We start from the raw sequence: 24,966 nt of genomic DNA, 5'->3' as shown, positions 1-24,966 counted from the left end.
GAACAATTAAATTTGTCATCGAAGGACAGCAGTTGTGCTCCCCTGACCATGTCCTGTGATTTGGGGAAGCAGCAAGATAGATATTGCATTCCTAACTCTTCACACAACCTGGAAGCAGCTTCATAGGATGGGGGAATTTTCATTGGGACCACAGCATGGGTAAAAAAGGGTTAAAATAAAAAAAGTCTACATCCCTGTGCATCATAGTTCTGATCCACCCTCTCCACACCTGCTACATACTGTTTATAAAAGAGGCAGGCAAGTGCCAAGTTTTTATCATCTCATGTAGTTTGGCCCTGCATGAGAACCACTGAGAACTCACACAGCCTCACTTGCTCATCTCTGGTCCAGGCGTTTAGTCTTCGTGGTGCACTAGAGTATGAAAGAACTCTGGCAGCTGGCCAAGACAAAAATCCCATTGCATTTATGGTGGGTTAGGTTGCTTTGCAAATATGCCTAGTCTAGAATTTCCCTTTAAGCTTACATTTAACTGTTCTAAAGACAACAGGTGTTTCATATCCTTTTGCAGGTTCCCCACCCCAACCCCAGGTTTTATAGTTAGGAGAAAATGATTCTTGTATTGCATAGGATGTGAGGAATAATTAAACTGTTTTCTGTTGTAGCAGCTAGATTGGAAGCACTCAAGAAAATACAAGTGAACTATCTGTAGGTCATAAACCTTAAGCTTTAATTAAAAAAAAAGACATCTACAAATTGTCAATAGGTAGTGCTGTATTTCCTGTTTTGAAGTTCATTTTATATGGCAAATTGTCTGCTGACAAATCTTTCAAACAATATTTGGTAATTTTTAATACCTGCTTTAGTCATATCATTCAGTCGGCGTTTAACCTTTAACAGCCCATTAGAAGAGATGAAGTTCAGCACTTTAGAAACCACTGAACTACTAAAAAAAAGAATGGCTTTTCCTTTGAAATCAAGTTGTAGTGAAAATTTTGTGTGGCTTAACCAAGGGCAGGATTTAAACATCTCACTGTGGTATGTTCAAACTAGGAAAGTGGAGGAAGAAAACGAAAAAAAGTATACAAGGAAAGATATTCCTGGACCACTTCAAGGCAGGTGAGTAACATGATCATGAATCATGATTTTATATTGTATCCTTTATCTTCCCATGCTATGCATACAGAAGGTCTCAGGTTCCGTTCCTGGCATTTCCAGATCTCAGGCACTAGGGCTGGGGAAGAAACCTTGCTTGGAAGATCAGGGTAGACAATATTTCACCAAATGGACCATTGGTATGTATAAGGCAGCCACATTTATCTAGCCTACAAGCTGCCAAGAATACACTTAACCAGGGTGTTCTCATTCAGTAGATTGTATTGGCAGAGTGGCATAAGCAAGGAGACTAGTCCCCTGTCAGCAGCAGCAAAACAGACAGTCTCTTATTTGTGCACTTTGGTACTTTTGGCACACTATTCAAATCAGTCATTTCATTTACTCGCTCAACTAACCTGCCAATAATGCATTGCACAAATAAAACGACTTCAGTGGATTGTGCTCCTTGTGGTTTTTTTAACAGTGAGTCAGGGGTAGAGGAAAATAACTGTTGATAATTTCTTTTTCCAAGTCCCTGGAATGTATTTATGTTGTGTTTCTAGAGAAATCATAATCTACATTATTATTTGAGTTCACGGTGCATTTCTAGACAAAATATTAAAAGCCTCTCAACAAATTACCGAAGAAACTATAGTGATGCGTTGGTACATCAAAAGGGCCTGATTTTTGCTTTCTTTTTCTCCCCTTAGTGGACAAGACATGGTGAGCATTCTCCAGTTAGTTCAGAACCTTATGCATGGAGATGAGGAGGAGGAATCGTTGCAGTCTTACCGGTAAACAATTGTACATGTTGGTTTGGACCCAAAGGTGTTCTGCTTGCAGGAGCGGCTGTCTTACACCTGCTGCTAGAGTGTTGCATGAGAAAAACTGAAAGCACATGCAGTAATGTTCCTCCACCTGCTACATCATACGTATGACCTCTTGGAACAAGCAGCTGCATAAGAGCAGCTTACCTGTTATAGCTCTTACTTGAGCTTTTGGTCAATGTTTGTGGAATGATGCTAGGGGCCGTTTTACTTTCCACTCGTAGATATTGGGATTAATAATAATAACAAAGTTTTCCTTTATTATTAAATTCATAACTTATTTAAACCTATTTATACCAGGGAACACAAGAGAGCACGCTTAATTAAAGGCTTTGTATATTCCTGATATAATAGATACTCAGATAAAGCAAACTAGATTCATTTTTTCAGACTGCTCTCTCTTAAAGAGATGCGTGCTTTGCTTCATTACATCATTAATGGGAAATTACATGCAGCATGAAATAATTTCTGCTTTGGTGGCCCCATTTCTTCAGATTGCCTGTATCTTTCAGAACGCTGAATTGATGACAATATGAACAATCTGAATTTCTGCTGGAAATAGCTCTTTCTGTGGAAATGGCTGCAGCTCAGTGATATACCATAAGCTTTACATGCAGAAGTTCCCAGGTTCTACCCATGGTATCTCCAAGTAGGTTTGGAGAATATTTCTGTCCGAAACCCAGGGGTAGCTCATGATGGCGGAGGCGTAGAGGCACTGGACGGCCACTGCTGCTAATGTGGAGCTCCCCTGATCTCACTGCTGCTGACTTTCCTTTCCCAAAGAGGGCACCACTGCTGCCCCTGGGAGCATGTCACTGCCTCCTCCACCACAACCACCTGTCCGTGAGCCACAGCTGCTGAACCCTGGAGAGCTGTTGCTGGTCAGTTCAGGCAGCTGCTTACATCCTGCCTTTCCAATAAAACGTTCAAGGCATCTTGCAGTGCAGCATTAGCATACAATAAAAGATTAACCAATAACATTTTAAAAACCCCACAGGGACAGCAGGTAAGATAGTTTAAAACCAAATGCCTGTCTAAAAAGAAAGCTTTTCACAGAGCAGCAGAGGAACATGCAAGGGGAGCTGTTTTACTGGCTTTAAATATTGTACCAGTTTTAAAATTTTTGTCATACATCTCTTTGGAATATTCACAGTATCAATATTTGAAATACAAATACGGCTTAAACCCGAGTTCCAGGGAAATCAACGCATGACCTATTTTCAGGAGGTTTTCAGAAGGATTTGCTGAGCAAAAATGAGACGCATGATTTCTGCAACATTGGTGGTCGTTCTAATGTGTTTCTGGCTTGCAGGCTTCAGAACGTTGGAGAACAGGGTCACATGGCTCTTTTAGGACACAGCCTGGCAGCTTACATCTCTGTGTTGGACAGAGAGAGGCTCAGAAAGCTCACATCCAGGATCCTTTCTGACACAACACTGTGGCTGTGCAGACTTTTCAGGTATCCTGCATTATGAATGACTTGATTATAAACATTACAGTAAAAAAAAACAAAAAACGTTCCGAGTTATAATCCCAAATATATGAAAATGATGCAGTCAGTTGGAGTGGCAGTTTTGAAGGTATGAGGCAGCCAGGGTATTCATTGACTGCACAAACCTTACTTCTCCGGTGTGAAACTGCAGCCGTTCGGAGGTAGTTGGACTCTTCCTCCCATCAGCCTTGGCTAGCATGGTCAGGAGTGATAGGGGTTTCAGTCCAAAAACATTAAGAGGACCATGGATTCCTGACCTGCTGCTTACTTGAATCTTATTCTGGACAAATCAGTGAACCTTTTTATGCAACTGTTCTGTTCATTTTAAGTCAAAGGACAAGAACTCTCCCCCCCCCCCTTGAGCATTCAGAGTAGAAAGTGTCTTCCATTTCTGCATAATTGTAATGTTTGGTAAGTGAACTGGTGCCTTTTCTGTAAGCTCATACTTACGTAATAATTTCTCTTAACAGGTTTGAAAATGGGTCAGCGTATTATCATGAAGATGACCGTGAGGGCCTTTTAAAAATCTGCAGGCTCGTGATTCACTCTCGCTACGAAGACTATACAACTGAAGGCTTTAACGTGCTGTATAACAAGCAGCCTGTTATATACATTAGCTCTGCAGCCAGAGCAGGCTTGGGACAAGCTCTTTGCAATCAGGTAAAATGGAACTTTTGGAGTCTTATCTGTAAGTGACACTTTCTTTGTCATGTTGTCCCCTTAGCTGGTTTCATTACGCATCTATACTTTCTGTTGAAATATCCTTGCATCTGTGAAATGAACTTGTCTCTCTTACTCACATTCAGATGGTATCTTTTTATTCTGATGTCCTGTTGTTGCAGAATGTTATAGCTGAGGGAACTCTGAAGGTTATTTAGCCTGCCTGCCTACATTCACATAGAATTTTCTGTATTCCACTTAATATGACCGCAACCCTGCATACAGGTTGGCTTCAGTGGGATTTAACTCACCTGACTGGATGCAGAATTGCAGCCTATATCTTATCCAAGTTAAGGTGCTTGCCATTGTACCTACTGATGGGAGCCAGTGTAGTGTGAGGAGACCCCTGGTTGACTCTGAATCCAATGTGGATGCCCACCCCACCCCACCCCCAGTTCCTTCAGGCAGGCTCTTGTTTCATTTTTAATTAAGGTGCTTGGCATGTGTTCATCAGTTTAAACTGTTCCTTCAAATAAAAATGCTTAGAGGCTGCTTGGGGGGAGTGTGGGGTGGCTTCATAGCTGCCGGAAGGAAGAGCCAATCAGCACTCAGTATAGGCTGCTTATGCTGGAAATGGGAAAAACGGATGGCTTCTGAGCTCAATTCAGTTTGTAAAATTAGACATCTGTCCCAAAAGAGCTGTGCAGTCCACTGGGGGCTCACTGCTCAAGATATAATTTTTTTAAAAAAATAAAAATTGTCCAGTGTATCTGAAAAAGTGTGCATGCACACGAAAGCTTATACCCAGAACAAACTTAGTTGGTCTCTAAGGTGCTACTGGACAATTTTTTAATTTTTTTATTTATTTCGACTGCATAAGACCAACACGGCTACCTAACTGCTCAAGATATGTATACATAGAACTTAATGACCTCCCTGCTGTGACACACTTTACCTGTGCCAGGTGGTCCTTCTCTCAGATTTCCACGTATGAACCAAGGTTGAGTCCGTTGCATTTCAATTCTTTTTAAACCTCAAAATGTTATGGTTAACGTCGGTGGCAGTTTTCTTCTCCAAATGATAGAGTAGCTCTGTGAGATTGAGGCCTGTCAAGTTGCAAGCTAAACCTGTGTTTTCTCTATTCTGCCGTAGCATACCTCCTCACTTAAATTACACACACACTGTACTTCATCAGTTTAGATTTCTCAACTTTACTTTTGTTTACATGTTGAGAAGCATAATAGTGCTTTGACCCCTATCGGAAAGGTTGCCAGCTGGGTATTCCACAAAAAGGGCATCACAACGGATAAGGCCCATGGCTAGGTCGCCATCTCCTTCCCCACCCACCCCCCACAGCAGTATTTCTGGCCAGACTGTCACCTACTGGGAAAGGTGGTCCGGCAAGTATTTAGACCCCCAGCCATTTAGGGCTTTATAAATTAGTGACCTTACCCTGTGTTTAGAAACAGTACAGATCATGGTGAATGGTTGCATAGTGGCAAAAAACTAGTTTGGCGCCCGTCTTAGCCTTCTTCAAAAACATGCACAAACATGGAAATCTGAAACGCTTGGATCACGTTAGGGGTATAACTTCTGTCTCTTCCCTCTGCAGCTTGGTTTGCCTCTTTCCTGCATGTGCCGGGTGCCTTGTAACACCATGTTTGGATCTCAGCATCAGATGGTAAGTTTCAGCAGCAGCAGCACACGGCCTTGTTCCATTTGTGTACATAAATAATTGTTCCCTCCTTTGCTTGGTGGCAGGATGTTGCTTTACTGGACAAATTGATTAAGGAGGACATTGACTCTGGAAAGCTACCAATATTGCTAGTGGCCAATGCTGGTAGGTATCTTTAGCAGATGAAAATTGACTACTACTTCCCCGCCCCGCCCCCCATGCACTTTCTCGCCTACTCCCAATAGAACCTTAAATTTCTAATTTATAGGTAGAATGCTGTTAACTGGCTGCTTTATATCTGAGTTGTCAGGCTTGGTCCTAGTTTTCACGGAGGTAGCAAGCCAGTGTCTGGGCTGTTCCACTTCACATTTGCGGGTGGGGGCTCCCATGATGGAATGTTTCTCCACACTCACTCACTCACTCACTCACTAACTAAATAACCTGACTATGAAGCCTCTCTTCTTTTAAATGAGAGCTAGGATTGTGCCCACAGCAGAGAGGGAGGGAGAGTAGGGAAACCTATGCTTCTCTGAGTTAAACAGGCCTCAGACATGGGAGTGCTAGCCAGTGCCCAGATGACAGCACCAGGAATATTCCAAAGGAGGAGAAGCTCCCATTCTGGTCCCTCTCATTGCAGCATTAATTGGATTCTGGGTGGGGCCTGCATGCAGCAGCGCAGCTGAGCCACACACCAAGTCTCAATAAGGCTGGTTGACCACACCCCTGGCTGATCCTTTCTCCCCACCCCCATATGTTAGGTACAAAAAAAGATGCCTGGGGCAGTTGTTGCTAAAGGAGCATTGGAAATAGAAAAGACTGAACGCTGCACTACTTACTATAAAACTTTACTTTGTTGAAATGGAATTCCAACAAATTCTGAGCCTAACAAAGTGCCTAGGAGAAGTTCATGTTAAGTGACTGCGGCCATTAGTGACCAGTCTTTCTTGCATTTGGATTGTTGTTCTTCCCTTTCGATGCAGGTACACCAGGAGCAGGGCATACAGACAAACTTGGGCGACTGAAAGAACTCTGTGAGCAGCACGGCATGTGGCTACATGTCGAAGGGTACAGTGCCATTTTATTGTAATGTTAAGTTGACTAACTGCATGAGATCCCCATGAAGGTAAATAACACGTGCACAAATGGCATGGCCAGGTTTGTGAGTGGTTTTGCATCTTACTTCTTCATTAGTCACTCCCCATCCTGAAATACAATCCCCTTTTAAAAATCTGCTAAATTAAAAATAAGTGAAGTGATTATAAAAAGGGAAAAAGCCATTGATTTAAAAATTGGGGAGATTTTGATGAGCAGGTTTTCACGGAGCTGTTTCAGGGAGAGTTTTAAAGGACAGTACAGTGCTGTACAAGAGCTACCTCTGTTGAGAAGAAGGGCTTTACCTATATTGCCAATGTGCAATGCCATCCCTAAGAAAAGGAGTTTGCCAGACTGCAGCCCACTGAGCATGCTTTGTCTCGGCCCCCCCCCACGGCCCGTGGTTCATAAAGACATTCCAAAAAGCCTATTTCGTTGCTGTGTATTTGTGGAAAACAGAGACACGGGAAACTGCTTTGTGCTAAGCCAGACGCTTCTTCTGCGACAGGTTTACAAACTGGAATGAAGTTACAAATGAAGTAGGCAGACAGAAACATTAAAATCTAGCCCTTAACACAGGGGTAGGAAACCTAAGGCCCATGGGCCACAAGTGGCCCACGGGGGTCATTTAACTGGCCCATGAGCCACCCCCGAACCGAGCTGCCCGCTCAGCGAGTGCCCACGTGCTGCGCTAAATTGGTGCAGCACGGCATTGCGTCTGCACATGCGCAGACACTGAAAATCACGCAGATGCCAGAAATTGGGGGGGGGGGCTCATGCACGTGCGCAATCCAGCCCACAGAGGGATCTCTGCTGGAGTGAACCGGCCCAGTCAAGGTAAACCTTGCCAACCCCTGCCTTAACCACTAACTGGATTAAAACTAAGTGTCTCTTTCAGATCCAGAATCTTGGAATAAATTCCAGTTTCAACAACATTTGCATTAAACATGCACACACGGCTTCCCTAAGTACAGAATCATAAAATATTTAAAATGAAACTAAAGCGAAATGTTAGCATTTAGAGAAGGGAAGGAATATCCAGTATAATCTAAAACTGAGTTTTCTTGTTTCTTTCAGGGTGAATTTGGCTACTTTAGCTTTGGGTTATGTCTCGTCATCTGTACTGGTATGTTTCTGCTTTCTTCAGTGTGGGTTTAGGGCTGGTTTGGGGACTGAATTTATTCTGTCTCCTTTCATACCATTGATCATGATATCCTCCTGAACCGAATGTTCAAGATGGGTTTTAGAGGTGCAGTGGTTGCATCATACCTACAGTCAAGTCCAGATAGTAACGTTAGGTTAGTGCTTTTTGGCTCCCTTGAACTTGTGCTATGGGGTCCTTCGGGGCCCTCTTTTTGGTGCCCCGTGTTATTTAACATCAACACGAGGCCATTGACAGCAGTCATTTGGAGTTTTGGTCCAGGTGTTGTCAGCGTATTGACAGCAATATACTGATGACAGGCAGCTCCATTTCTCCATTGGTAACTTCAGCTCTGAGCTACTTCAAAGTGAGGCTGCCTTGGCCTGGAAGCCCCAGCTGCTAGACCACTGGTGAAGAGAGATAACCAACGGCATGCAACACCTCTGCTGAAACATCTGCAGTGGCTGCCCATATGCTCCAGGTTCAGGACTCTTATATTAAAATACAACGCCCTGAAGAACTTGGATTCAAAATACCTTAAAGATTGCCTTCCCCCTTATATCCCAACTTGATTACTGAGATCATCTGGAGGATGTCCTCTGTGTTTCAGAGGCCCAGCTGTCTTCAGCTAGAAGTCAGGCATTTAGTGTTGCCAAATTCCACAAAAGTGGACTGCTCTTCCCACAAATATCCAGGAGGCATCCTTACTGCTAATTTTCAGGTGTCTCCTGAATACATTTTTATGCCAACAGGCCTCTGAATTTGATTAATCCCCACCCCAAGTTGAGCCAGTCATTTTCATGATCGTTTAGGTTTTTTTAGGCTGGTCTCTCACTTTTAGAAGTTTGGCTCGTGGGTTCCATTGTTTTGAGTTGCACTCAAATAATATAACTCTGCCTTCCTTTCTGCAGGCCGCAACCAAATGTGACAGCATGACCCTGACTCTGGGGCCCTGGCTAGGTCTTCCAGCAGTGCCTGCGGTGACTCTCTACAGACATGAGGATCCTTCTTTGGTAGGCTTGTTTCTTTGTATATATGCTCACTGCTTGATCCAAAGCACCAAAAGGCTGGTAACCCCTACATTCGCCCTGAATTTTTCACATACGATGGAATAACAAATCCAGCAAAAAGTAATGAATGCAAATATGTTGCTGTTTTGTTCACAGTCCTTGGTTGCAGGCTTGACCTCTAGCCAGGCAGTTGAGAAGCTGCGTGCTCTGCCTCTGTGGCTCTCCTTGCAGTACCTTGGACACGATGGGATTGTGGAAAGAATAAAACATTCATCTCAGCTGGTAAGAAGTTGGGCATTGCTTTGGCTCTTGTGCATCTCCATGGATGAGCTGGCATTTCTCGTTTTATGTATATAGTGGTGTTACTGCATTCTCAGTCTCCAGCCAAAGAAGAGATGAGTTATCTGTGTGTGTCATATGCGTGTGTGAGATGTAGCACAGGATACCTGTACATAGGTCGCGCAAAGTGTTTTTATTTTATTTTATTATCCATCAAAACAGCTGTGAAGGCTGATTTTGGCCAGAGAAACAATGTTAGGAAAGGAGATTTTAAGTTTCCCTGCATACACCTTTGTCCTGATCTGAATTCCTCCAAGTAGCTATTGGCCCTCTTTGGGGGCAGGGCAGTGGGAAGAAAATTCAGCTGAGTGTTTTTTGTTTAAAGAAAAATTCCCAGTGGAGATAACAGAGACTTGGGGGGGGGGGAGTAGGGCTTTAGATTGGGGAAACGATGCAAACAAAGATATTTAAAGACCCATCTTCATATGCTGCTGCTCCATTCAAAACTAGGGTCTTTGACAGCTGCTTTGAAGTAAGTTTATTCAAGCACAGAAATCTAATCATAGGTCCGTCACATAATTTACCTGAGTCTTGTAATATAATGATTCACTATTTGAAGGAGGCAGCTGACCTAACATTTATGCTCTACAGCTTCTCCATTTTCCCAAGGAGAAACAGAGGTGGTGCAGTGGAGCAGGGCTTGATTGGCAAACTGCAAATGGTGCTTATATATGAGCTTCCAGTAGAGGAAGTCTTTTACAGGCTTCGTTTAATTGTTTGCCAACCCTCTGGTGGTGAGAGCGTGAAACAGTTGACACATCTTGTCACCAGTTCGGAAAGACGTTGGCCACTGCCTTCCTGTGCTTGGGGCCTTGCCCTTTTGATCATGGGCCTGCATGCTGCAGTGAGTCACCGCTGTGCGTTTTCCCAAGGCACTTCCTGTCATAAAAGGTGTCAGGAAGTAGGGCTGACATCAGCAGGATTTTTTCCTTTTAGTGCTATTTTCTGTATTGTTTTAAACGGCCTCTTAGCTGTTGTATTCTGTACAGCACCTTTGAGATGTGGGTGGGCCGTGATTAATAAATGAACAATCAGGCACTTGTTAAACCTTGGCAGAGGGGCTGCTGCTCATCACCCCCTGCCTCTTGTGCTACAGCCTCACTCCTCCTTGCTTTGCTGTCTGCTCATCTGCCTTCCCCAAATGTGAAAGCGACACCAAGACCAAAGAGAACATGCAGCAGCAGCAGCCTCCACTTGCCTTGTGGAGCAGTGGGGCAGATTGGGACCAGAAGAGGAAGAGCAAGGGATTGGGCAGGGGTGGCAGTGGGGAGGAGGAGGAGAGGGTGGCTGAGGGACCCCCTTAAGGCATATTGTCCCAAAAGCCCCAAGAGTCAACCCTGATGGAAAACCCCAGCTGATGGAGGTGGGGGCGAGTGTTGTCCATATACCTCATTGTTTTTAGTTGCTTGGTGAGTCATTTTCAGTCCCCTGCCTCCTCCCCACCACATCTCTAAAACCTGTTTAAAAAAAAAAGCCTGATCAGGCCTTCTTTGTTTTCCTCCTTTCCTTGGTTTTGGAAGTGGTCTTTTTAAGTATCCATCTGGCAAAGATGACTGACACCTGCTCTGTATTGTTCTTGCTGCTTGGAGAAAGTGCTCCTGTTATCCCACTGGCATTAGTGTATGATGTGCACCCTTACCAGTATATTAAGTTATCACGGTTTAAGGGATGCGCTATTCCCAGTTATACTCATGACAGTTGCATGTACTTGGGTGCATACGCGTTGTCCTTTTTAATGAGCACTGGATGAGCATCTTACGTATTTTGTATTGTCATTTGTTTTATTTTTTTTTTCTGGTTTCAGTTTGCTTGTCGTTGATTTATTCTGTCAAGTCAACTTGAAACTCCTTCTTTTGTATTAAGTGGCTGAGAAATGTTAATGATGATGATCCGTAATACAGTGGTACCTCTGGTTGCAGATGGGATCTGTTCCGGAGCTCCAGTTGGATCCTGAGATTTTTGCTACCAGGGGGGCTTGTTGTGCGCATGCGTGCAGTGCAGTAGAGCACTTCTGCACATGCATGTGTAGTGAAACCCAGAAAAATACTTCCGGGTTTGCTGTGTTCGCATCCTGAAGTTTACGTAACCAGAGGGCTACGTAACGCAAGGTGCTACTGCACTTAAGGGGTGCCCTCCTCAGAGCCCTCAGAAACCACCCTTTGCGTATGCAATAATTGACCAAAAGCCAGTAGAGGTGAACAGTTTGTGTTGCTAAGGAACGCATCATCCTCGGAAGACTCTGAATATTGCTCTGCTTTTTAATAATTTAATTGATTCTTAGAAAATCTTCATGCTGCAGCTTTCAGGCTTCCCAACAGGGGTCATTTAGGAAGCTTTTATAGTTGGCTGCAAGAGCAGCCTACTTGTCTTTCGACCAGGGGGAAGTGGTGGTGTTGATGACTTGAGGCGCTTTTAAATTAAAGCAGCTAAAGGCAAATTCATGTTGCCGTTTATCATTTTATGCTGCAATTTTTAAAAAAGTGTGAAGTGCTTTAGGATCTTGATTTCAACCTCACAAGGACTCGTTGAGCAAATTTGTTGTTATTCCATTTACAGATGAAGGAGGGACTACTAAGACTAGTTGCATCTTAGATTGATTCTGGCTTGCCACTACAAACTTAAGTCTTGATCGAGCTGACACACCCATCAAGAATTTAATGAGTTTTGTAATGCTTATGTAGTTGTTGTTTGTTTAATCTCTTTCCTGCTCCCAACTTTCATCTACTCTTTTAGAGTCAACGGCTGTTGGAAAACTTGAAGAATCAGGATTTTATTAAAACCTCAGTAAGTTTTCCTTTTGCACCTTAATTTTTTAAAAACAATAGCAATACTATATTAAGCCCATAACCCGCCCTATCTTCTTGACACATTCCTGTTTCAGCTTAGGAAAAGTGGTCTTGTTGTATACATAGTACAGTGACAACAGTGGCAGACCTTGAGGTCTCAGATTTCAGCGGTGCCCTGTGCAACGCCAAAATTTGGCGTCCCCTCCCCGCCTCTCATGCTCCATTGCAAATCATAGTTGCAACGTCCCCTGCAGCGCACCTGAGGCTCAACACCCAGTGCAATTGAACTGGTCATGCTTCCCTAAATCCACTTCTGGTGACAGATTTTAGACAAAATCCAACACAAACAGGCAAGGCCTTCTAACGAATCTGGACGGTTGTGTAAAGGAGTATGTTTGAAACCCTCTGTGATTCCTTGTCTGCATAAACTGAGCTGTGGGTCTGGGATAATAACACCTGGCATAAGTGGGAGGTATTTTACCACCTTGGGGAATTCAGTGGGTCTTACACTTGGGAAAATGCAGCCTTGGTTTTTATATTTTACTTTATCACATTTATAGCCTAACTTTCTTCCAAGAAGCTCAAGGGTGGCATATTCTCTTTGTCCCAATTTTATCCTCACAACTCCTCCTGAGTTAGGTTAGGCTGTGAGACTGTGACTGGCCCCAGGTCACCCAGGGAGTTCCATGGCTCAGCAGGGACTTGAACCCTGGTCTCCCAGATCCTAGTCCAACCCTGTAAACCACTATGCCACGCAGGCTGTCTTTCAAATCTGATATCTTGGTTCTCTTGCAATTTGAATGTTAGCACTAATGCCAGATGTGGTAATGACATGGCCCCTAGAGAATTAATTTTCTGTACACAGCCTTAAGATGCTCTCACAACATTTTGGAACATGGGTTTTATTTTTTATTTTTTTCTGAATGTCCCATTTCTAAGGTTGAAGATGAACTTAGCTCTCCTGTGGTGGTATTTAAGTTTTCCCCAGAACTGTCACCTATAGGTGAGTAGAGTTCAGTGAAAATACATTATAATCACAGATAACATTGCTTTTGTTGATTTTTATTATGAACACGTTTGAAATTTGAATTCTTATAAAAGAGATCTGTTTTGACTAAAATAATAGCAAACGCAAGTTCTTTCATTTTGTTGGAGGGGTGTTAACATCAGTATTGAACTTAAGACCCTATTTTTGAAGTTTAGTCATCTGTATTTCCCCCCACAATAGTCTCCTTCCTTGGAAGTTTTTAAGCAGAGGCTGGATGGCCATCTGTCATGGATGCTTTAACTGAGATTCCTGAAATGCAGGGGGGTTGGACTTGATGAGCCTTGGGGTCCCTTCCAACTCTACAATTCTATTACTCTTCCCCCCCCCTCCCCGCCCCAGCTTTTCTTCAAAGGTGCTGCAGAGGCTGCAGCTTTGAAAAGAGGACTGTTTCCCTACCATAAAAGTCTGTTTTTTTTTAAAAAAAGCAGATTTGTTGTTGAATCCACTTTAATTCTGCGGACCCAACAGTTGTATCCAACCAAGTTTAATTCAGAGTACACCCACTGAAATTAATAGACCTAAATATGTATGCCTTGCTCATTAATTTCAATGAGAAGAACTGCTCTGAGAATAACTACTATTGGGAACAACCCTACATTTCTGATTTGGATTTGAATCCCTCCCACAAAATACTGACAGTCTGGAGGGCACTTCAAAGGCAGGATACAACTGTAACAATAGCAGATCCGTGTCATTTAATCACTTGCTAAAAGTTCAAATAAATACAACTGTCTTCCTAGGGCAAATATTTGGCAACTTGTATCCTGTTGGTGTTTCCTTTCTAATATGCAAAATTAAAGCGGGTGGTTGTCTTCTTTTTCTAATGGTAAGCTTCAAGCACAGCATTTTTACATGCATTACAGAGAATTTTGGCTCTGGAGCATAAAAAGGAATGAAAATGCAATTTACTGTAGAAACAGTTAAGAGGTAATTTTTAAGATATGGTTTGAAAACACACAGGGTCACTTTTTGCTACAGAAAATAAAGGAAAACTAGTTGGGGCAACTAATACGTGCAACCTGTTTTAGTCATACTCAGAGTAGACCTATTAAAAATGAATGGGCCATAATTTCAGTGGGCCTACTCTGAGTATGACTTGGCTGGTTACAGCCCATAAATGTCAGAGCTCTCCCCAATCTCATGCATTATTCCTGTGGACAATTCCTGTCACATTTTCACATTCAAAGCTGCCATAAGTCTCTTGTAAATTTAGATCATGTGTGGTTTCAGATCAGACTCAGGTCAAGCATTTGTTACAACCAGTGCATCAAAGTGCTGAACATGTGCTTCAAAACCTAAACCTTCCAAACTTAAGTTCTTGGTTCCATGTCCAAAAAGTGCATTATTTAAATTTGAAGATATGAATGTTCACTTCTGTATCAGTTCAAGGGAGAAAAGTAGGATGAATGAATTATTCTTTAGCATCTGTCAAAATGTTTTTAACCCAGGAAATTCAGTTTCCCTTTTTCTTTGAATTCAGATCATATGTTACATTCTGCCCAAACACCTACAATTACTGGCAATGAGAGATACATTTGTGATACTTTTAATCAGTGGGTAAGTATTCTTCCTTATCTCTTCATAGGCATGCCAGACATCGGTCAATCAAACATTTTAAGTATAATCACTGACCCCTTTGTGCAGAGGAAAACAATCCCAATACATGCTGCTTGCATCAGGTCTTTCGTCTGACAAGCATTTCATTTGAATGGCTTGAGTGGGTTCTAAAATTTACTGATTCAGTGCAGGAACAGCTGCTATATTGTCCCAAAAGCAACATCCAACCCTGTACACTCTATAGCAGGCATAGGCAAACTCGGCCCTCCAGATGTTTTGGGACTACAGTTCCCAGCATCCCTGACCACTGGTCCTGCTAGCTAGGGATCATGGGAGTTGTAGGCCAAAAACATCTGGAGGGGCGAGTTTGCCTATGCCTGGTCTATAGTGTTACAACAGAGCATAGACATGGAGGCAGCTCTTGGTGACCTGACCTTGATTGATTGAGTTTACTTATATGCTTCTTTTTTAAAAAGAGCTGTGCCCATAGCAGCTTACAGGCTCATTTTCTGTGCCCTCAATTATTGTGTTAATCTTCCCCATGGGTCACGCTGCTGTTGGGAGCGGTACATTCCACCTGGTCAGCTTTCTGAACTTGGGGGTGGGGCTCAGAATAGCTAAGCCTTTTCCCCCCAGTTGCATGCACAAGCAGCCTGATTCCGAACAGGCTTTTAGAGAGAAGATGGTTGATGGTCAAGATTCCTACGCCAGAAACTCGGGGGACAGACCAAAGCATGATGCAGCAGCACTCGCAGAAGCTTAGCAGATCTGGAGGCTCATGCGTTGCTTGGATGGGAATCCCATGTACGTTACCATGATCAGAGAGGCCCACAATTTGGGACTGGCCTCAGTAGCCAAGCAGAACGTTGTGGTTGCCTCTTCCTTCCCTTTTGGTGATGTGGCTTTCAAGGCACATCTGCTGAATTGGAACCCTGCATGGTATGCTCCCAGGTGGAACCAAGGGCATGGTCTCTTTGACCCTGGGGAATTAGTTCTGAGCCTTAGAGCTGCTTTATATTGAAACAGAAGATTAAACATAAGGCAGTGCCTAGTGTTTTTTGTTATATTTTGTTATATTTTCATGTATGTAAAATACCCTCCTATTGGGTTTTTCTAGCTGCTGTAACATTATTTGCTTGCTATGTATGTATGTATGTATGTATGTATGTATTTAAAAAAAGCTAAGCTGGGACCAAGGAAGCTCTGCCTATCTTTCTCATGGGAAAAGGAGGCACAGAGCTTGCCCATCCTTCTGACCCACAACTTTCCATGACCAAGCAGCAGCCAAGGAACACTGCTGCCCGCCCCCACCTCTTTGCTTCTGGAGTAAGAAAGGCTAGCAGACTGCATGGCCAAGGCATTCTGATTGCTTTAACAATGCAGCAGCCAAACTACCCCAGCCTTCCTTATAACTCCAGGGATGCAGAAAGGGTGGGGATTGCTTTGCAGTTGCTGGAAAGACAGACAGACAGACAGACAGACAGACAGACAGACAGACACAGACACACACACACACACACACACACACACACACACACACACACACACCTGCTATTCTGAGGCTGGGAAGATGGCTAAGACTCCTTGAGCTGAGCAAAAACCACAACAGAAACTAAGCAATGTGGAAAAAAAATGGGGGACTGACTGGGAGTAGTACATAGATAGATAAGAGAGAAAAAGGGGAGGAGTAAATGAGTTATGAGTAATGGGTGATCAATAACACCCCTTTAATCTTGCTTTGTCTCATCAGCTGGGAGAGCAGTTGTCTCAGTTGGTGCCTGCCAGTGGAGTTGACTTGGTAGAACTGGAGGATGAAGGCGCTTGTGTGCGTTTTAGCCCATTAATGACTTCCGCAGGTAACCGGACGCATTTGACTAAATATTTTGGGGGGCGGGTTGTTGCAATCCGTATACAGGCAGTGACCATTTCACAGGGGGGTTCCGTTCGTGACCTCTGTGTGCATTGGCGGAGTACCCCTAAGTTCCCCCCACTCTGTTACGCCCCTGTTCTACCCTCATCTGGGTCCAGAAGGACCCAAATGTCAGTGATCTCGCATCAGTTGTAGCCTGTATGTTATTTGGGTCATACCCAGCTTTGAGTCTTAGCCAGTGTTCAAAACTCCTATTCTAGGCACATTTTGTAACAGGGAATTTCATTAGCGCGGGCAGTTTCTGAGCTCTGGGCACAGTATTGCGCCTAAGATTTCAGTTTAAAACTGCAGAGTGGAAGGAAAAGAGGACCTTTTTCTGCCTCCCCACTTCCACCTACTCTCTGAAGACTGGAGAAGAGACCCTCTAAAGAATATTAGGGGGGTGGGCAGGGGAAGGACTAGACCGTGTGAAGAATGAACTTAATATTTTAGCTATAGTTCTTTCATTTTCAGCTTTGTATTCTTGTTATAAAAAAGCATGCCTAGACATTCCATTGTTGTGCCCATAACCTAGAATTAAGGTGCTATTTAGCTCCTAGTTTTCATACCTCAATTTCTAACATTGGTCTTAGCTAAGCTACCTAAAACACCACCACCACATATGAGTGAAATTATCCCTTTTCTCTTTATTTCTATTAAAATTGTTACTCTTAAAAACTCCCTGGAGACCCCACTAAAATACATTATGAAAACCTGTATTCCCTGTACGTACACCACAACTTATAACAGTTGTTGTTATTTAGTCATTTAGTTGTGTCCGATTCTTCGTGACCCCATGGACCAGAGCACGTCAGGCACTCCTGTCTTCCACTGCCTCCTGCAGTTTGGTCAAACTCATGGTAGTAGCTTTGAGAACACTGTCCAACCATCTCGTCCTCTGTCGTCCTCTTCTCCTTGTGCCCTCCATCTTTCCCAACATCAGGGTCTTTTCCAGGGAGTCTTCTCTTCTCTTGAGTTGGCCAAAGTATTGGAGCCTCAGCTTCAGGATTTGTCCTTCCAGTGAGCACTCAGGGCTGATTTCCTTCAGAATGGATAGGTTTGATCTTCTTGCAGTCCATGGGACTCTCAAGAGTCTCCTCCAGCACCATAATTCAAAAGCATCAATTCTTCAGCGATCAGCCTTCTTGGTGGTCCAGCTCTCACTTCCATACATCACTACTGGGAAAACCATAGCTTTAACTATATGGACCTTTGTCAGCAAGGTGATGTCTCTGCTTTGAGACATCACCTTATAACAGTATGTATTTGTAAAACACTTTTGATCCACAAGTTTGAGACATCACCTTATAACAGTATGTATCTGTAAAACACTTTTGGAACTGGTCCTTTGGTTTTCTGGAGAATTTGTGAGCAAAGTTAATCCTCAGCTGTCAGGGAGAGGCAAACGGGGAAAGATCTAAGGGGAGAAACCAGCACTTATAGAGAGCCGAAAGAGATCATTAGTAGTCTGTCGTCTGACAGCGAGCCAGAGGCAGGGAGCGGGGAGGATGAGCGCGGAACCAGTCATTCTGTAAACAGAGGAAGTCAGAGGCGTGGTTTCCACAGACTTGCATGTTGGGCAAAAAAAAGTAAAAAGAAATCAGACGCGGCAACTGTGCCAACAGGGTCGGACATGATTTGAAGCACTGGAGATGTACTTTTGAACTTTGTCAATAAATCAAAGAGATTGTACCTGGCAGTGAGCCCGGAGTTTTATCTACGCCAGCTTGGCAGCACAAAACTTCTGACACCAGCATTCTCCTGCAAAAGTGTCTTTGTGCTTCATTCCTCTTGCCAACCTTAATTTGTGGGTCGGTTTTTCCATAAGGGCAATACACCATACTCTCTTGTACCAAGCATTCAAGTGTGCGCCTTCTAATCCTTCCAGAATGTGGGTATAATCATACGTGCTACCACTAAGAGGAATCTGTCCCCACACCCTCGCCAGTATGTAGGGGAATCACGTTTATGAAAGTTTAACTAGGGTTAAACACCATTTCCGAACAGTACTGCTGGCCTCTGTGTTTACCATAGAACATGCTAATCGACCAAGCGTTTCAGTTTTAGGAACTGAAGTGCAAGACGTTGACCAGTTGGTGGACTGCCTTAAACTGAAGGTCCCGGTGCTGACGTGCACACTGCAACTCAGGGATGAGTTTGAGCAGGAAGTGAAAAGAACTGTAGGTCTCGCCTATGTTGAAGACCTCAGCTGGCCAGGCCTTGGAGTGGTAAGGTGAGTGGCTGCTCTGCACAGACTTCCTCAAGGCTCTTTGAGAGCTCAAGGCTGCATATAGATGTATAGATCTTCAGCAGTGAGGTTGCTGTGGATCCATGTGTGCCCCTTTTTAGACAAGCTTCCAAACTGAGCTCAGGAGCAACCAGTTCTTCCTGTTTCCAGAAGAGTTTGGCTGTGCGATTTGCTCATTGGTTCACCCAGTAGCCATTGAGAGGCATATCCTCCATGAATTTGTCTAGCCCCCTTTTCAAGCCATCTGAGCTAGTGGCTGTCTCGCCAAATCTTTCAGCAGCAAATTCAGTGGAAAGCAGTATTTCCTTTTCTTTGTGCTGAATCTGCCACCATTCCACTTTAGTGGATATTTTCTTCCTCCTCCGAGTTGTTACCATTTACTACTATTTTAATATTTGCATAACGTAAATCATATTTGATCATGGTTTCCTACTTTGGTATTTTCGAAGTGTCTTTTTATTTTTCCAATGTACTCATAGGGTTTAGGACTGCTCAGGTTAAACAGACTACATGCATACTTCTGGAGCAAATTTGTGCAAAGCACAAATGACGGTGTGACTGAAAATTTTCAGTAATGTTGGCATGGTGTACAATGAATAATCAAGGCAAAATTTCTGCAAACTATTCTTGGACAGCAAAATAGGATTTTACACTTTTTACTGCAAAACTCTACCACTACCATAAATAGTCCATCTGAATTGGTTTTGAAAGGTACGAAGGGCAGAATGAAGACAAACAGGAGAAAGAAGTGGAGAAGATTAACAACGAACTATTGAAAAAACTAAATGAGCTGGAATCAGATCTGTTGTTTTCCTTAGGTAATAAACTACTTCTGAAACTATTCAATGGGGCAGTGAAATGATGGGGAAGTCTAGGTATCAGTGTGTGTGTAATCCCCTGTAACAGTTCAATAATACTGGTTTCTCTACCAAACAGAGGAATTTTGCATTTTTATATTTAGCTTCCTTTGGTCACTTTTAATTGTTCTAGTCACAAAATTTTAAAATTCTCCAGAATTTGGAATTTTCAAAAAGGGATTAAGAGTGGAAGAGAGAAGTACTTTTGATGGGGAAGGGCTGTGGCTTACCCTGAATCCAGGGGCCCTAAACTTCTCTTTAAAAATAAGTTTGACACCTATTTAAAACAAGCATGTTTACGATTTCTAAAGTGTTTGCGAACCTCATTCTACCTCTTTCCTCTACTTCTCAGGTCCAGAATTTGGAGGGGAGAAAAACTGTATTTATATTGGAATGGTCACTGAGGACCTTGATGTTTCTGAGCTGATTGAAACTATTGCAGCGACAGGCCGAGAAATCGAAGAGAATTCAAGGGTATGTACTGACCGTACAAGACTGCAGAGTGGCAGCATAATGAGCAGACCTCTTCTTGGTCATATTGATTGCCCTGCGCTTAGTTTTCCTATAGGAACCTTAATAATAAATGTATTCTCCCTCTAGAAGCTATGCTAGTCTGTCACCACAAAAATGACACACACAACAATGACACTTACTTGACTTCTATCCCGTAACACCGTGTGTGTGTGTGTGTGTGTGTGTGTGTGTGTGTGTGTTCCTTTATTCAATGTGCCACATCATAAATTGCTAACATTTGGATTATCACAAGGTGTTAAGCACATAAGAACTGATTCATGAGCAAAGCAATAACTACCGGCTTAGGAATTGCCTCCCCTCCCAGCTGCAGCATCTTAATTAAATTGACCATTGCAGCTCCCTTCTCAGTTTTTTTTTAATCCAAATAAATAAATCACTTAAATAGCTCATGATAGTTCCATTTTAATTCCAGGGTGGTTAACTTTCTATAGGGCAGCAAGTAATTAATGAATGGATTTTATTTCCTTGGGGGGGGGGGATAATGAACTACCCCACAGCTTCTGGTAACAGCTTGCTTCCTTTCCAGCTGTCATCAATAGCAAATCCAGAGACTATTAACACACTGAGCAGCTTGCTGCTGGAGAGTAACATGCAACCACTTCCTGGTCTCTTTTTAGTGCTACGCTGTGCTGAGCTAAGCCAACAATTGGCACAGCATGTCATCCAAACTGGGACGAGCTGTAGCCAAGGTTTGTTCTTTGCTTGCCATGCTGTGCAAACCTGACCGCTGATCGATCTGTGAACAGTGGCAAGCACCTTAAAGAAACTTTCATAGAATCTTAGAGTTGGAAGGGACCCAAGGGTCATCTAGACCAACCCCCTGCAATGCAGTGGGCTTGACTGTTTGAAAGTGGCAGAAGGGGAAAGAAGGCCCAGTCCTATTAGTGCCTGTAAAACAGCTGTGCATGCACCAGTTTTTGTTTTTTTACCCTTTGTAAGCTCAGCTAGCTCTCTCAAGTCAATATGGGCAGTCATCCATGATTCGTGGTACTCCTACATTGGAGGTAATGCACTAGCAACACCATACCGGATCAGGAATACAAGAAATGCTAATAACGTGTGCTGTTCAATTTCTAATCAGCTGCTGGAAAACATGACTGAAGTTGTACGGAAAGGCATACAGGAAGCGCAGGTTCAGCTGCAGAAAGCAAATGAGGAAAGACTCCTTGAAGAGGTGAGTGCCCCAAGTTAAGCAAATTCCCAGCAGCAGCAGCAGCAGCTGCAACCACGCTGCATCCTGTTTCTTGGCAACACACTGATCTTTTCCCCAACCCCGTTTGTTTTTTCAGGGGCTGCTCCGACAGATTCCTGTAGTGGGCTCTGTGCTCAACTGGTTTTCTCCATTTCATGCTTCACCAAAGGGAAGAACATTTAACCTAACAGCAGGTGCGCTGAAACTTGATTATATCAATGATTTTGGGGGTTGAACCGACGTTAGCAACTTGCGGGAGCAATGAATTAGTAGGCCCTTCAAAGTGTATGTGCAGCTGTGGTGGTTTTGAAGGATGGTTATGGATGCCGTTCCTGTCCTGGTTTCTCTGCTTCTGCCTTTATGCCCTGCTGGTGACACCCTTCCAGAAGCTTATGGTTAGCCACTGTTACAGGCAGTACAGTGGACTAGTTGGACCTTTGGTCTGATCCAGCCTGGCTCTTGTTACGTTCTTGTTAGCTGTGATAACTGAATAGAACTTCCAAGTTTAGTGGCAGTGTACCTTGGGGATACCACTTGATGGGGAACAGGCATAGGAAGAGGGCTATTCCCTTTGTACCCTGCTTGGGGAATTCCAGTGGCATCAGATTGGTCCTTGCAGGAGGCAGGATGGTGGAATAGATGGACGTTAAGCCAAATTCAGAAGGACTCTTCGTATAGTCATAGTCTAATAGCACACAGGATGTTTTGCATATGTCCCTCTCTTCCTAAAACTTCTCAACCCCATGTGGAAAAACTGTGACTCAGCCCTTCCACATGGAGAACTGGGAGTGTTCTCAAACTCCCAGGCTCTGGAAAAGCCTGGGAGGGCCATTCAGAAGTTTGCAAATAGCTTCACTTGGAGCAGCTATTTGGAGAGCTCCAGGGACGATGCTATATTTCAGAAGTAGCATCTAATGTACCACCGTGCTCAGAAGACTCAGCAGCAGCAACTTTCCACTCGTGGTTTGCTTTGGAATGTTGTTGTGTTGAAATCCAAATGGAAGGTTGTGAGACAGAAGTGCCTTTGGTACAATGAAGTTCAGCTAAATAGGATCAGATTATAAATACCATCCTATCATTAAACCTAGTTTTCAGGTATGATCTGGGGGGCCGCTAACCAAACCCTCTTCCCTTTGCCAGGTTCTTTAGAATCTACAGAGCCCACGTACGTCTCCAAAGTGCAGGGCACTGGGAACACCCCACCTCCCACTCCCACGTCAAGCCGTGCAAAGCAGAGGTTCCCTGGTAAGTCTTCCCTTCCATCACGTTTCAGAGAAGCTGCTGGAGAGTTTCACCGTTGGTGAGAACCAAGTGTCTTGCTTAGAAGTAGGTCCCAGTAGAAGCCATTCCATTAGGGCAAACGGGACAATGTTTTAGAAGCTCGGAATTCTGAATCCCGTTCCCATCCTTTTCTCTTTTTTGCTGTACATGCCCAGAATCACAAATATGCCCAGGGCATATCTATCTGCAAGATCACCTTACCTCCTATATGCCCACTTGATCACTTTGATCTGTGCAACTGGCAGTGTGACAGGCGCCACATAATACTCGTTCCATATTTGTAAGGAATCAATCTTTTATGGTGGACCAGCACTTAAGCTTTGGAACTCCCTGCCTATTGACACAATCTGTTTTTAGTTTGCTGCGGATTTTATTTTATTTTTTTCTGAATGTTTTTAATGGTTGTTTTTACCGATAATTTTATTTACTTTGTAAACCTCGTTGAGGTTTTTTTTTAATAAACAGCATAACATTTTTATGAAATATATAAATAAATGTCTACCACCGATGCCCCATCAACCTTCTGAACTGGCTTGGTTTTCCATCCATAAATTCCCAACTGTGGAAACAAGCAGGCAGCATTTCAGACCTTGCCGTGACTGCGTAGCACTAAATTGAGTGTGTCTGTTTTGCCCCAGGACAAAAGCTGTTTAGAAGGTCCTTGAGGAACTCTGATGGGTTCAGTGAGACCAGCTCGGTGAGTCACATCGATGATCTGGAGAGGGCAGAGCAGAGGCCTGCTGCAGCTCCCCCTGCTGGGCAAGGTGATTCAAAACAGCCAGAAGAGAGCATGCTTCCAAACCCGGAAAGCCCTGAAGATTCCCTGGGCGACAAGGCGAAGGCCCTGGCAAATGACTGCACTACGTCCGAGGAACAAGAGAGTCTAAGATAAAATCCAGACGCTGTGCATTTTAAGACTTTGTACAAAAAAATGCACTCCCTCTCTAGCAGGGGCAGCCTAATGATGCATTTAAAATGTGAACAGTGCCACAGTTAGTACAGTAACGACTACTGTTAAACTTGTGATCGACTGGAGATTTTTGCACAAAGTTTAGTGGAAGAAGCCTTTTCTCCCCACCCCACCCTCTTTTGCCTTCTCTGCGGGGGGCATCGGCCTGGTTTTTCCTGTACACTTTGCCATTGTTGCGTTCTGTCCGGCTTATGTTCACATTGCCCAGGTGGTAAACAGCAGTTTCTTCACCACTGAAGTTTGCAAATGCAGGATACAGTTTGTCTCCAGCTGGCATCCTAAAGATTTGCTGCTTAATTTTCAAGATGCTCTACCCAGACACTTCCCTTTAGGTTGGAATGATCAATTGCACTTGGTGCTATGTGTTTTTGTAAAAAAGAAAATAAGATTCTAACTGTTTAATAAATCTACCAACTGCTCACTACCTTATTTTTAAATACCTATTTTTAGAGGTAAATCTATAGGCACCCCTCCATACGGTTCCCTTGGTTTTATGAATAGCCTTTTAAAAAAATTCTGAAAGTTTGCTTCATGTGTACATATCTAAGTGATTGAGCACCACTTTGGGCATTCCCTACCACCACCACATAAACCTGCAGCAAAAGTTTTGCAGTCTGAGGCCAACACTCCTCTTGTAGGAGGTATTCCTCACCATGGCTGCTGGGAACAGATATCCCATACTTTCCTGCTTCAGGCCCAGTTAGGAGACAAACCCAATGGGGTAGTTTTGCTTTAGAGCAACTCACCCCCCAGAGTCCCTTTGACACCTTTCGAAAGGTATTCGTGAAACACTTTTGAGCTGACAATGTTGCATATCTGTGATGTTTCCTGTACTGCTATCCTGGATTGTTCTGATCGGTAGTTTACATTTGCTAGATCTTGTAAATACCCAGAGAAATTGTTAGGTTATTTACACTGCTGCACTATTTAAAGAAATGAGCTAACTTTTTTTTTCTTTAATCAAAGAGAAAATATTCAGAAGCCTGTTTCATCCCCCTGTTATAATGCATTCACTTTAGTGATTGCTTTAATTCTGTTCCTATTGAACTTGCATCTGTTCATGTGGTAAGAAAATCCTAGGAGAGAGTTGATGTGATCAATCCCCAGGCCAGTCTTTGATCAATTACTTCAAAATTTGTAGTTTTTGTTTTTTTAAGGGGGATTTATCCCTTTTTTCCTAAAGGATCTTTCCTGGAGTTAATAGCTTCCTCCTTGCAATGACTGGTAACGAACTACAGCCTAACCCTATACTCACACGGCTACTGAATGAAAGCATGGCAGTTTGCAAGGGAATA

General features: G+C 43.4%; 1 protein-coding gene across 2 annotated transcripts in view; it reads left to right on the top strand.

Moving 5' to 3' along the window:
• Window positions 1-24,095, top strand: part of PDXDC1 (pyridoxal dependent decarboxylase domain containing 1) — a 42,741-nt gene extending 18,646 nt beyond the window's left edge. For both annotated transcript variants that reach the window (XM_083585066.1, XM_083585065.1), the window contains exons 3-23: window positions 1,012-1,077; window positions 1,764-1,847; window positions 3,193-3,339; window positions 3,843-4,032; window positions 5,645-5,713; window positions 5,794-5,872; window positions 6,688-6,772; window positions 7,877-7,925; window positions 8,852-8,953; window positions 9,107-9,232; window positions 12,023-12,073; window positions 13,015-13,078; window positions 14,604-14,680; window positions 16,431-16,536; window positions 18,651-18,822; window positions 19,549-19,655; window positions 20,047-20,168; window positions 21,310-21,402; window positions 21,518-21,614; window positions 22,561-22,665; window positions 23,340-24,095. In XM_083585066.1, coding sequence (XP_083441192.1) covers window positions 1,012-1,077; window positions 1,764-1,847; window positions 3,193-3,339; window positions 3,843-4,032; window positions 5,645-5,713; window positions 5,794-5,872; window positions 6,688-6,772; window positions 7,877-7,925; window positions 8,852-8,953; window positions 9,107-9,232; window positions 12,023-12,073; window positions 13,015-13,078; window positions 14,604-14,680; window positions 16,431-16,536; window positions 18,651-18,822; window positions 19,549-19,655; window positions 20,047-20,168; window positions 21,310-21,402; window positions 21,518-21,614; window positions 22,561-22,665; window positions 23,340-23,593 — 2,245 coding nt within the window. In that variant the 3' untranslated portion in view covers window positions 23,594-24,095. The remainder of the gene's footprint in view (window positions 1-1,011; window positions 1,078-1,763; window positions 1,848-3,192; window positions 3,340-3,842; window positions 4,033-5,644; window positions 5,714-5,793; window positions 5,873-6,687; window positions 6,773-7,876; window positions 7,926-8,851; window positions 8,954-9,106; window positions 9,233-12,022; window positions 12,074-13,014; window positions 13,079-14,603; window positions 14,681-16,430; window positions 16,537-18,650; window positions 18,823-19,548; window positions 19,656-20,046; window positions 20,169-21,309; window positions 21,403-21,517; window positions 21,615-22,560; window positions 22,666-23,339) is intronic.
• The last annotated feature ends 871 nt before the right edge of the window (window positions 24,096-24,966 follow it).

The sequence above is a fragment of the Podarcis filfolensis genome (assembly GCF_964270895.1).
Source record: "Podarcis filfolensis genome assembly, chromosome: 14".
Taxonomy (NCBI): domain Eukaryota; kingdom Metazoa; phylum Chordata; class Lepidosauria; order Squamata; family Lacertidae; genus Podarcis; species Podarcis filfolensis.
This window is presented reverse-complemented; position numbering and strand designations above follow the sequence as displayed.